Below are 14,181 nucleotides of genomic sequence, written 5' to 3' on the forward strand. Positions count from 1 at the left end.
CAGTTTAGGAGAATTTAAGTTTCTCAAAAGCACACATCCTAGGACAAGTGTGATCACGTCATCTGTGGACCAATTGGTAAAATACACAAACTATTAATGGTCCAGGGAAGGTGGGAGGCTAGCTTTAATGTGACCAATGACTAGGCATTTGAAACATTTTGTTGTTACAGAGGTCGGTGCCACAGGCCAGTAGTCATTGAAGTAGGTTACAGTTGTTTTCGTGGGCACAGGAATGATGGTAGCAGTCTTAAAATGTGTAGGTATGACAGAATGCTAGACAGAGATGTTAAAGATGTCTGTAAAAACACCTTTGTGTGGAGGAAAGTGGTAATTTCCTCCACTCATATACTTGCCAGAGCCAAATCACTGTGGGGTAAACATTTCCTAGTTGTTCAAAGTCAACAGTTGGACAGAAACATTTTCTTACCCGCTGCATGACCATAGTCTGATCTCCATATGAACTGCTGGAAGTGTTAACAAGAGAAGGCTCCTCGTCATCATGAACTACCATTGTGTTAATGCTATCTGTATCAGCATCTTTGTTTTTTCGCAACCTGCAAGATATTGCATAACAAAACCTTAAATGTTTATTTTATAACAACTGAATTACTCAACACAACAGGAACAAGAAGGTCAAGAACAAAAATATAGTGTGAAAAACTCACCAACTTCAAAACAACAATTTATCAGACTTTTTTTTTTTTAGGGTTTGGTCATGGAATAGTTTGTGCTATCACATCCATACTGGCATCGTGTAAAAACCAATGTGAATAAATATTACTCCCATCACTAAGTAAACATCATAAAAGGCAGTGGTTAATACAGATCAAGTTAAATTAAATTATGCTAACTGCATGCCTACAGATTATGAAAGGAAAACGATTTAGGATAAGAAATCTATTGTTGTCCGATACATTTTTGTACTAAAAACAAATCAGAAAATAGAATTCAGTAACTGATGTGCACAATTATTTTTTAGAAATACACAACATGAAACAAATATAAATTACCAATTTCAATTCACTTCATGCTCCCTAAATAATGAATTTCCCCTTCGATCGATCAATGGATGGATGGATGGATGGATGGATGGATGGATGGATGGATCTATCTATCTATCTATCTATCTATCTATCTATCTATCTATCTATCTATCTATCTATCTATCTATCTATCTATCTAATGTGGAGTGGAAACTGAACTGCTCCAAAGGCTCAAAACCTAACAAGATTTTGTGGATAAGTGGTGCCATAATACCAAGGTTCTGTGTGTGAAGATGTTCAACATTTGTGAGAAATGTATTTTTAAAAACCCATTGCGTCACTCCTCATAAAGTATGTACAAGTAACAGACTGCATCAGTTAACTTATTACCTTAAAAGTCTTAAAATACGTCAACTCTGTTCAGTTCTTTATTCTGCAGTACCAAAGAAATAAATCTGGTAATTACACTTTACATGTTGCTCTGTTATTATGTCTTTACATAATAAAGTGGTAAAACTACAACAGTTGTACACCAAACGTATTATAGAGGTTTATGTGTATGTTCTTATGAATCCTTACAGCCAGCAAAAAGTTTGCCTTTACAATTGCTTCTAAACAAATTGGTTGAGGAGAGTAATGAGTGCTACTAGGACTGTTGGGTCCCAAAAACCCAGTGTGTGTACAGTATACTTAAAAGAGAAAGAACATTAGCACTACAGCAGTGATGGTGGCATTATAATCAATAAGACTGAATTAACTGCAGCTAAGGAACTCAAAAATTTTAAAATGTCACATCCAATAAAAAGTTTGAAGGAGCATCATTATCATTATTATATTGTGAATTTCCCCTTGGGATTAATAAAATATCTATCTATCAAAAGACCTTATGCCCAGACAACACTGAAAAACAACATAATGGTAAACTGATCAAAGGAAGGACAGGCATAGCCTAACATTTACAGTACATGTGACTACTTTTTCTTCTTCTGGCTGCTCCCGTTAGGGGTTGCCACAACGAATCATCTTTTTCCATATCTTTATAACATTTACATGTGACTAATTTTGTTAAATTGGTTGATATCTGTTGGATTATGAAGATTACTAACAATTTGATGTTTCTTTTTATGACATTTGACTAATCAAACTCAATGCAACAAGTAAGGCAACGACAATACAGTAAATACGAACACAGAAGACATTTAGTGTTTTCAGCTTTGAATGGCTAATATCCAACTTGTCCCAATTACTAATCAAAAGATATTTTTGAAGCTACAAGAGTCTGTGCTTCAAGCTGATGACTTTGGAGCTTACTCTTTGTTCTCATTATCCAATTCAGGCGCTTTTGTTTCAAATAGTGCACAAGCATGTTTATAACTACTTATCTGAAGAGTTTCAGCTAGATCAATTCAATTAATGCCTTTAAATATGTTGAAGTTAGCTCAACTCCTTCCATAGAATCCAAAAGTAGTTCCCCTTAACCTACAGAGAAACAACATGATATGCCTGACAACTTAGGAATGCACTTGGTGGTGGCTGTTTTTTTTTAATTATTTAGTGGGAACATGAATTGAAAACAGTACCCCAATATCATCTTTCTTGTACAGTATAAAGCTAGAACATAATTTTCTTTAATAATATAGTCTTAACATTTTATTAGTATTTTTATTTAATGCAAAACTTTACCTATTGAATTCATAATCATACACCTCCTACATATGTGTAGTACTTTGCATTTTATCTATATTAAAATTTGTTGCCCTATCGGTGTTTAGCATCAGTACCAAGTATGGTATTTACCAACTTAAATGCTCTCACTACAACTAAAAATATGTAAAATGTGGTTAAATAAATTAGAAGTTTTAGCAATAGAAAACATATGAAAACAATTCACCTGAAGATCGCAACCCTTAATTATTCTAGCTTTATAGGTTTTCAGTCTCTTGCTGCGATTCAGTATAAACTGAGAAATTCTTAATGTTTTGCAAATGATTTGAGCCAAGTTTTAATGACATAAGAGGACGACTGCCTGATTTACCATAAAAATCATAATCTAAACAAAGTTCACCATACACCCTTTATAAACCCAACAGATTCCAGTTCTTACCCATCTCTTCCAAGGTCTGCACTTTCTTCTGACCTTTCTTCTCCATCCTCATCTTCATCCTCACTACTTTCACCCGATTCTTCACTTGAGGAAGAGTAGTCCATTGCTTTGATTGGCGGCCTCGGAAGTTCCTCTTGTTTCTCTTTGGGAAACAATCCATGGTCCTGTTTGATAAGTTAAAACAACAAAATACACAAATTAAAATTATATACATGTAAAATAGGTAGGGAACCACTAAAATGAACATATTATTTGAGTAAATAAGTTATACAAACTATCCTGAAAGAAGGTGTTTTCACAGCAGTATACAATTTACAGGTAGATAATTAACTATCTAGTAATTCTTAAAATCACATACACAAATTATGAGTAGTAATTTATTGACTGAGTACTAATTTGTCAAAGAAATTCAATACTTATATCAGGAACACGTTATTACCCAAAACATTACGTTAGGTGTATATCCCATTAGTGATGCAGCTAACGCTTCTAGTACAAACACACCTACACACAGTGCAGGGGATGGATCCATAGAGCTAGAGTTATGCCCAATGAGAATAATTTTGTTCAAAATGCAGGAGTTTCAGGTCTAATGGCCTTTTGTGGAGAGTATAGGAGTATAAATTATTGCAAAGAAAGGATTAACTTAGCTACCAGGAATATAAACAGCAGCCCCTGCAAAAGGATAACATGAATTCAGGTTGTATTCTAAAGCTGAAAGACAGGAGTGCAATGTTCTAATCAGCTACAAATATTTTAACAAATTAACATATCACGTCTGAGTACAACTGTCCTCTAAAAGGGGAAGAAAAACCCTACCATAATTTTTTCCTTACAATAATATACACCCATCTGCCCTGTGAAATATTCACTGCATTAATATTCATTTGAACAGTCATTCATAAATATCTCAGACTTCTTCCCCACCTATTGAGTCATTCCACAGAATATAACAGATATCTAACACTGAGAGATGACAGCACTGGCTCCTTGCAAAATTTAGACACCAGCATAACTAATAACTATGGTATCTTATGTTTTGCATTTGAATATTCTCCAACGCTTCAAGATTTCCCAATATCTTTTGAAGGAATGTAACAGGAGAAACTGCTTCTCTAAATTGTCCCCTTGAAAAGGTCGATGTAGGTATATATTCAGTGTTTTCCTCAGGTATGATACTTGCATATGCTTTTTAGTCAAGAAGAACACAGAAAAATGTACACATAAACCTTAAATGCCTTGTTTAATATTTAATTCTTCTGTTTTAGTTTTTATTCCATAGTATTGCTGCGAGGTAGAATGTTTTGACTAACAATGCTGCTTGAAATTTTGTAACTGATCTACATTTACTGGTAGTCCTAAATGAACAGACTGTTTCAGATATTGACAAGATATTGCTTCTGGGTTGTGTATTTTCCCTAGCCATTCTAAAACACAAAATGTATTTCTCAACACATTTTTGGTTTGATTAGCTAGAATATTTAGGATCACCGTCACTACAGCTACATTTAGTTCCTCTTCAACTCCAAGACAGAGGGCATGATGTAATTTTCACATTATTTTGCAAGATGTATGAATTCATATTATTGTTCAGTCATTGATGGTGAATGCATGGTCTACGGACAGAAAAGAAGCACCTACCACTACCATTCCTTTCCCTCTGCTTGATATTGCTATATGTGTTTGTGCTGGTTGTAGAAAGTGGTATTTTCGTCAAATATGGATTTTTCTAGTAATGGTCAAAAACCCCTCAACTCTTCCACTAAGAGATCTTAGTTTCTAACATAAACAGGATCATCCAGAGTGGATTGTAGTAAATTAAAAAGCACCAACTGCAATTTTTTTGTCGTAGTAAACTTTTCTTCTGGTTACTTGCAATGAATGCTATTTCTATTAAGTTTACATTGCTTTTTTCAGGCATAGACAGTAACATCACCTGAATCAAAATGGTATGAATATCTTCTGATGTGGATAGGAGTCTCTTTTGGCTGTTCTTAAAGATTGTCCTTGATTTGGGATAACTGTCAAGAACATTCAGATCTTGCTAGGCTCACTGTGGTCTTCTGTTGTTTTTCCCACTAAGGGACTATTTGTTTAACAGAAGACTTACAACACATTTATCTGACATTGTCTCAGGTGTCTGCATAGTGTAGCATGCTTTATTATTGACTGTTTCTCACCTTTAGATACAAGTGGATATCTCAAACTGTACCCTGATAATTTGCACTTAATTGATTAAACTTGTTAGCCGCTTAATTTAGTACTTTGGTTAGTTTTAACATGTTGATCTAATGAACCAGAAGATTCATTTATATTTACACAAAAGCTCATTCTCATTTTCTTTTTACATTGCCAACATTAGATCCTCTGCATCCACTTACTCTATGTATTTTTACTCTTTATTTTTGAAAGAAACTAATGGTAAAAATAAGGCATTTAAAGAATGGTAACAGAGACTAAAATACTTTCAAAATAGACATGCACATCATTTTTTAAGTTCTTCACTCTATAGTCCCTTATCGGGTTTTGTTTATGTAAAGAAATTAGCTAAACATATCTACAGTCCTGTATGTAAATGTGCATTAATAGTACAAAAACCAATAATGTGTAAAGTCAATCATATATCCAAATCATGTGGCTATGATTACAAGTAGCTTTCAAACAAATGTACTGTACACTATAAAATCGGTGAGGTGCCTTTTATATGGTGGTTTTGAGAAGGTGCTATTTTAATATTTTTGGGGGAGCTGCTAAATTAATTTTTAATGTTAGTTTTTGTTTCAGTTTTAGTTAAAAAAAAATATTTGTGCACTCCCTGATTATCCAAGGTTACAAATGTTTTTGAGTATACTTTGTTTAGTATTCCTGGTTAAGAGAAATATAGCCTTCTCAATTTTGACGATTTTAGGTGTATTTGATTATGGCTTGACAACACATCGATCTGACTTTTGGTTAATGAACTTGGCTTTGTTTCAGACTAAAGTTTTGTAATCTGACTCTTGCTTGATTCTCATCTGCTATTCTTCTCAGCAGAACAGTTGTTTCAAGGCTATTTGTATATAACAGGCCCTGGGACACCATCGATATCTTCAAAGGACTGTTGAATGAATGAGAGGCTATAACAATTTGTAAAGTGCTCATACTACTGATAGTATTGTATTCAGTAATCATTTGGATGTTTATTCTGTCAGTTAAAACATGAACCAACATAGGAGAGAAACACTGTTTCAAAAATATATGGGAAAACTACTGCAGTCTAATTCAGAGTTTTAATATACATATGGGCAACAAAAACATTAAATACAAAGCTATAACATAAATGTATTAATTTATATGAAATGGATATAAAGGTCAACAATGATACAAATCATAAAAGACTTTAGCAGTGATACATTGAGGTCTATGAATAGCTGGACAATTTTACATAAACTTGTTTAGATTTGTAAGCTTAAATATTTGAAGCGTCTGAAAATTTAGATTTGTAAGCTTAAATATTTGAAGCGTCTGAAAACTAATCTACTAATGAAATGAATCTAATACAAGCAACCAAAGAATAAATTGTTGAGGTGTTTACCTAGGGAAGTATATTTATTTATGACTGCAATTAAATAAAATCCACTAATGCAGGGCAATCCACATATCCAGTAAACTACTTTAAATAATGGACAATGTTTAGGATAGATCAGAATCACCAACAGACATTAACAAGGGTGACAAGTGCAACATCTAGACTTGCTTTGATAGAAGACTAGATAACTTGTATTAAAACGTCACCTTGCTGTCCAGTTTTCAAAAACAGCCTGAATGGTTATACTAAGTTTTGACTTTTTGCAAATGTACTGGCCTAATCAGTGGCTGTTCAACAAAAGAATCAGAAAAAAATGTTTATCATGGGACAAGAAATAAAGATGCACAATAAAATAATTGCAAATCTGATTAATAAAAGTAATTCATGTAACTACAAATGGTGGTGTGCAGTAATGAAACTTTGTTAGCGTAAAAGCTAGCATAAAAGAGAAGGACAGAGCTCTTTATGATAACCCTGCTGACAATGCTACGATGGGCCTGTGAATTAGTGTCACATTTAAAATTATGTGGCTTTATTTAAACCAACATAATGAAATCCTACGAAGCAAAAAAAAAAAAAAAGAATTCCACATGAAATTTCTGCATAGTCCAGTAGTTAACCAGTGCACCACTGATTTAAACAAGACTAGATTTGTAGTTAAAACAGATAATGTGCATTTCACTATTAGCAGTTTAAAATGTTTTTATTTTCAAATAATAGTACAAGATAGTGACAATTGAAAACCAAGAAATAAGTAATATGTTTGTATACATCAGAGCATAATGAAATTGAAACACTTGCCAAAATCCCCCCCCCCCCCCACCCACCCTCCCACCGCAATGAAACAGAAATCCCATAGCTTAATAAACTGCATGAAGAGGTTCTGGATAAACCACTAAGACTCTATGAAATTCAAGATGCTCTTTATAAGCTTACAAAATTGGAAAGCTACAGGGTGAGCTATCAGCAGATTATTATAAGTTGCTTTCTGCCAAATATGCTCCATTACTGCTAGCTATTTTTAAAACCTAAAGAATGTAATATTCTAGAATATTGCCACAAACATTCCATAAGGCAGCAACTGTTGTTCTCAGGAAAACACTAAAAACCCATTCGGGTGCACATCTGATAGCCTAGCCTTAATGAATAAAGATATAATGATCCTGGTGAAAGAGTTAGCAAAATGAATAAACATAGTGCTCAATTTTATAATATCACAGGATCAAACATGATTTGTTAAAGATAGACACTTATTACCAAATCTTGGATCATTGTTTAATACACCCTGTGCTTTCAAAGATCCAATTATCCCTGGACAATGGAAGAACTTTTAACAGAACTCAATGGAGTTATCTATTCACTTTACTTTACAAAGCTGAGTTTGAATACAGAATATTTGCATGTACTAAACTATTACACTTCCAACTCCGTGGCCTTTGTCCATGCAAGTAATATACATTTAAATTATTTTACACTGTAATGTGGTACCAGACAGGGCAGCTCTTTATAACCAGTGGAAACCTTGGTTAGTCATCTTCATAGAAAGCCATTGATTCAGGGGATTATGAAGGATGAACTAAGCCTACTGGAGAAATTCCATAGCATGTCTGTGTTCAGGATTAATTTGAATATAAGCATCTTGCTATCAGTAACAGTCCTGCATATTAGCTTAAACTGGAGTTTGTTTTTGCAAATTATTTTTTTTTATTATATATAAACACAAAAAATGTTACCCAGGAGTCCAAAGCAAAAAAAAAAAAAACAAAAACAAAAAAAAAAACAATTATTCATACTCAGATGTAAAGTATCATAAAAAGTAAGATTTCCAACTGTCCACTTCACAGTAACAGGAAGAATTACCATTATTAAAATGAATATTCTTCCAAAGCGGTTTCATATTTGTATGCACAAATCCTTTTATTAAAAACTTTGTTTATATGGAATACAAGAAGGCCAAATATATAAAATAAAGGAAAAAAAAACAAGAAAATGTGTAAAGACGTAAAGCAGAAGCAGTTCATGACTCTCAAACTTATTTTTATCACTGGGTAAATAAAATACATACTGTACCTTAAGATTATGGAAAGAAGTACATAATGAAACTACACCTCCATGGTTAGCCACTTTAAAGGAAATCTTGCTCACATTCTTTTTAGTGTACCGGCAATAGTTATGATAATGGCAATGGTAATGACATCGTCCTTATCATAGCATTTGTCGGTACACCATTATTAAAGTGATACTTCTTTTCAAAGCAGGGAACACTCAAAGGTTAAGATGCTATTATGACTTGCTTTATTATAATCATAAATTGAAGCAATTTTTATGTTGTACATTAACTAATGGAAGCAGCATGGCAACCAGACCTTTACAGGCAACTATTGACAAAATGTAAAATTTAATGTAATCTAGTTATGAGCTTTACTTTTCATGTGGGCAACAAATGAAAATTACCTTGGCACGGATAAGCAGTGTTACGATATCAAGACTTTAAACATGATGTCTAATGTTGTGAAGAGTTAACACGCTGTTTTTGCCACATGGTCCTTTATGCTTGGTGTCGAGTGGATCTTAGAGCTGGTTCAGGGTATTCAAAGTTCCAGGTCCAAGAACAATATTCGTTTCTTCAAAGAAAGGGACTGTAGTACTATGCTCCAAAAAGAATAGATTTACTTTCTCCAATTTTACTGCTAGCCAAACCCTAGGCAACACGGTGTTCTGCTATACAGTAAAAGCTGAACCTTGGCCTTGTTAACATAGAAACAGATCAATAGGCTAAAGAAAACACAGAGTTATGAAAGGAAGTAGTGGACATTTTGTCATTGTTTTTCCAGGCTCATAAAGACTGAATATTTTGGTTGACAATTTGTGCACAAGGCTGGCAAAGTTGAGTTACAGTCATTAGCCTTCTTGACCAAAGTGATAAATGGAGATGTCAACAAGACTGAACTATTGCCGATCTCTAGGCACTCCAGCAAAAGTGTCATTTTACTATATAATGATATTTATCAAGCGAAACTCAACTGGAAGAAAACTCACCTACACATCAATGATAAAAACTTGTCTTATTTAAAATCTAAAATTAGAGGGGAGGAAAAAACTCAAAAAAAGAATTTGTTCAAAACTTTTTCAGAATTAGGCTGGAATTTGTCACTGTTGATTTTAAAGAAAACAAGTTGTGCCTCTATTTAACCATTTTGATGTGTTAATATGCAAGCCAAAATATATCTTGTTTGGTTCCCTGTTCTCCCACCTCTTCAGACTGTTGAGAGCATTTGTAAGTAGTTTGAATTAATAAGAAACAACTGTCTGAAATGTATTATTAATTGTATAACTGATAACTGATGGTGCTCCCCAGAGGGCGACGTTGCGGAGCTCTCCGAGTCAAGTTTTTTCTTTTTCTTCTTCTTTTTCTTACTTTTATGTGCCGAGTTAGGACGTACTCTGCAAATGTTTTCTATGATCGGCGACTTTATTACAACAGAGAGTGCAGCCATATCTGACTTTTCGACCTGATCTTGCTGGAATCCCACCCAGAGCTAGAATGCTATGCTGACTCGATGTTGGATCGGCCCCCGGCAGGGAGCTCTTCTGAGAACAGGCCAAAGCTGAGGCACGGCAGACGGGGAGGAGCTGACCGAAGGCTCCGCCGATTAATTAGGAATGGAAGGCTAACCCTCCCGGTCATACTGTTTGCAAACGTTCAGTCTCTGGAAAATAAGATGGACGAACTCCACTCTCGGATTTCCACGCAGAAGGACATTCAGGATTGCTCCATATTGTGTTTCTGCGAAACCTGGCTGGGGGAGAGGACACCTGATGAGGCAATAACACCAGACGGCTACATGGTCTTCAGGGAGGACCGAGGCGCTGCAGACAGCGGTAAGACTCGTAGAGGAGGAACGGCTGCCCTCATCAAACAATCGTGGTGTACCGACTGTAAGATCATTTCTAAATCCTGTTCTGAAAACGTGGAATATCTGACTTTGAAGTTAAGGCCATTTTATATGCCCAGAGAACTGCAATACATCATTGTGAGTGTCATGTATATTCCCACCTCCGCTAAGGAGGAGGCTGCACTGAAGAAGCTACATGATATGATCAACAAGCATGAAAACACATATCCTGACGCCGCTGTGATCATTTTGGGAGATTTTAACCACTGCAATAAAATACTGGACCACTGCTACAGTAACATTAGAAACGCCTTTTCAGCTGAACAAAAACCTCATTTTGGAAAAAGTCTGATCACTTGGTGATCCAGCTTTAACCAGTTTATAACAAAAGGCTCAAGGCCCAGTCACCACCAGGACCGTCAACATCTGGACTGAAGATGCAAAAGCTAGTCTGCAGGGCTGCTTAGAGGCCACAGACTGGAGCATTTTTAAAAAGGCCACTAACGATATTCATGAATATACAGACACTGTGGGTGACTACATTAGCTGGTGCATGTCCATATGTGCCCCTCACAGGACTGTGCGTATGTTCCCCAACCAAAAACCTTGGTTTAACTGGGATATAAAACAGAAAATCAGGAAGCAGCAGGAGGCCTTCAAGTCAGAAGATCAAGTGGAGTATAAGAGAGGCCGGTATGAGCTGCAGAAGTCTATCAGAGCAGCAAAAAGGGCTCACTCACAAAAATTTGAAGGCTATTACCTTAACCACAACACGCACAGCATGTGGCAGGGAATTCAATCTGTCACAAACTACAGGAGAACCACAACAACTACAGATTTCCGAGATGTCACCCTTCCAGACAGCCTTAACACCTTCTATGCCAGGTTCGACAGGCTGAATACAGACACACCCTCAAAGGCCCCCTGTGACCCCCATGGATCAGTGGATGATGCAGTAGCAATAGCCCTACATCACATTCTGCAACACCTGGAAAATAGCAGAACATATGCCAGGATGCTTTTCCTGGACTACAGTTCTGCTTTCAATACTATCCGCCTGGGAAAACTGATCAAGAAGCTGACAGACCTCGGCGTCGAAACTCCCACCTGCAACTGGATCCTGAACTTCTTGACAGATAGACCACAGGTGGTGAGAATGGGAGAACGGGTGTCTGCTGAGCTCACAGTTAGCACAGGATCCCCACAGGGCTGTTGCCATAGCCCCAGACTTTTCACTCTGTACACTTATGACTGTGTCTCCACCCAGGATAACACCATCATCATTAAATACGCTGTTGATAACACCATCTTGGGGCTCATCAGGGGGGGGGGGGGTCGACGAGTCAGGGTACAGAACCCTGGTAAATAACATTCTTGTCTACGGAGAGGAGAATGACCTCATCCTCAACAAAGACAAGACCAAAGAAATAATATTGGACTTCAGGAAGAATCCTCCCCCTCTACAGCCTCTTATCATCAAAGGGACTGAGGTGGAGAGGGCCGACAGCCAGATTCCTGGGATTGCAGGTTACATCAGACCTGAGCTGGACTCTTAACGCCACAACCACAGTGAAAAAAGCCCAGCAAAGGCTATATTTTATTAGGTTGCTCAGGAAAGCCAGCCTGAACCATCGCCCTCTCACCCAGGCCTACAGAGGACTGATAGAGAGTATTCTCACCGCAAGTATCACTGTCTGTTATGGGAACATCACACAGGCAGAGAGGAAGGCTTTGCAAAGAGTCATAAAGACTGCGGAGAGGATCATAGGGAGAAAACTTCCTTCCATGGACTTTATGTACGCACATTGTTGTCTGAAAAGAGCAGAGGGAATTATCAGGGACTCACTCTATCTAGCTCACTCTCTCTGCTCAGACATTAAAAACTGTATGTACAACCTGAGACACAGTAGTGTGGACAGCATCATCATTCACAAAACAAGGTTTTTCAATTTCTTTTTACCCGCCACAGTCAGACTGATGGCAAAAGAAAATTATTGAATATGTGTAATAACCTCACACTACCTCACTTCACTTGTCATGTAAATGACGAGTGAAAAATGTGCAATATTTTAACTGTGCAATACCTAAAATATACTGTATTTTTTTAGTGTAGATATTACCACCTTTCTGTATAGTGCTGGTATAATCTATATTATTAATTATATTGTTTTACTGTTTTTTGTTTTTTTTATGTTTTATTATGACTCAGACAGAGCTCTGCACAAGAATTCCAATGTGCTTTGACTGTTGGTTTTATGCACAAATGGCAAATAAAAGAACCTTGATTGAATTAGGTCTGATTTATTGTAATGTGCCGTTTAGAACTAATTAAATAAAAAAATAAAGTGTTACTGGCCTCTTCATCGGTAATCCTGCGATTCCAAATGAACTGCATTTATATGCTGACAATAATATTTGGAACAGATATTCAGGTTTTAAAGGAACATACTATATGTGTGTATAGACAAGAATGGCAGTGACATTGAGTGCATTAAACAAACATTGCTGGAGCTTTCTTTCATCAGTGTCACACATGTATCACAACCCAAACAATCCATTGTGGACGAAGACTTCAGATAAGACAGCAGGTGTGGTTATATAGCAGCTTTATTTTGCAGCATCACAGTGAGCAGAGTTTCAGAAAAGCAGGCAATCAATATTACATGACAGCATCAGGACTCTTCTGAACCCCGTCTGTTGGGTGGGGCAAAGTTTTTATACCCCTAGAATGCGTGATTTAATATCATTATGGAATACAACAGTCATCTCTCAAGGTTGAAGTTTTAAGCAGCTTCATTTCTAAAACAATGATCTGCTTAGCCCTCTCAAAGTACACCGTGTCCTTGACTAAAGGTTTTAAGCTTTGCAGCAAAGATATTGGTGGCTTGCAGCTGCAAAGAGAAAAATAATAAAGTAGGCAGGCGCAAGCTTTTCATGATAAGAGGAAACGGGATAAGGCAGACTCATGTTTTGGAATGCTTAGACCTTGAGTCCCTTGGACAAATATTTTTCTGTTTGCTCAGCAAAGCATGTTTTTAAAGCTTACTTCTGCTTAACTTCTTAGACAAGGATTAGTACAAGGGAACGAAGAGAACATTCATCTTTCACACCATCAAAGGAAGCTCCCCTGATTAGAGACAGGCTGACAATTTAACAATGAACAGCAGGCAAGCTACATCCAGTCATTTAACAGATGAATAAAACAGCAAGTACCAAAACAGCCATATCAGGATGACGTTGTCATGCCTTGTCTGGGTGAGTAGCCTAATAGCAGTCAAAGACCCCAGAAAATTCAATTTCTGGCAGAAAACCACAAGAAAGTACAGGCGGCTACAGAGCAGTAGGTTAAATTTAACCATGCTGGACTGTGAAGTGAGAGTGGGAGACCAATCCCTGCAGCTGATCCAAAATACTTAACATGGCAATGGTCCAGGTGTAATATCTGTATGATATCTCACACTGGAGCAATGGAAAACCATCGTTTGGCCTATTAAAACCTGGACGATGATTCATGACCCTATTTGAAGAACAGTGATAAGTGGAAAACTTATCAGTTCAAATATTCATTTTTCTGGGTTTCAACTGCATAATGAGTTTTGGCAAATTAATACATTATATGGTGTTTGATTT

General features: G+C 36.4%; 1 protein-coding gene across 4 annotated transcripts in view; it reads right to left on the minus strand.

Moving 5' to 3' along the window:
* Positions 1–14,181, minus strand: part of mink1 (misshapen-like kinase 1) — a 264,519-nt gene that overhangs the window by 57,785 nt on the left and 192,553 nt on the right. For all 4 annotated transcript variants that reach the window (XM_028798142.2, XM_051924055.1, XM_028798141.2 and 1 more), the window contains 2 exons: positions 3,088–3,251; positions 428–554 (listed from right to left, as the gene is read on the minus strand). In XM_028798142.2, coding sequence (XP_028653975.1) covers positions 428–554; positions 3,088–3,251 — 291 coding nt within the window. The remainder of the gene's footprint in view (positions 1–427; positions 555–3,087; positions 3,252–14,181) is intronic.

The sequence above is a fragment of the Erpetoichthys calabaricus genome, chromosome 3 (genome assembly GCF_900747795.2).
Source record: "Erpetoichthys calabaricus chromosome 3, fErpCal1.3, whole genome shotgun sequence".
Taxonomy (NCBI): domain Eukaryota; kingdom Metazoa; phylum Chordata; class Cladistia; order Polypteriformes; family Polypteridae; genus Erpetoichthys; species Erpetoichthys calabaricus.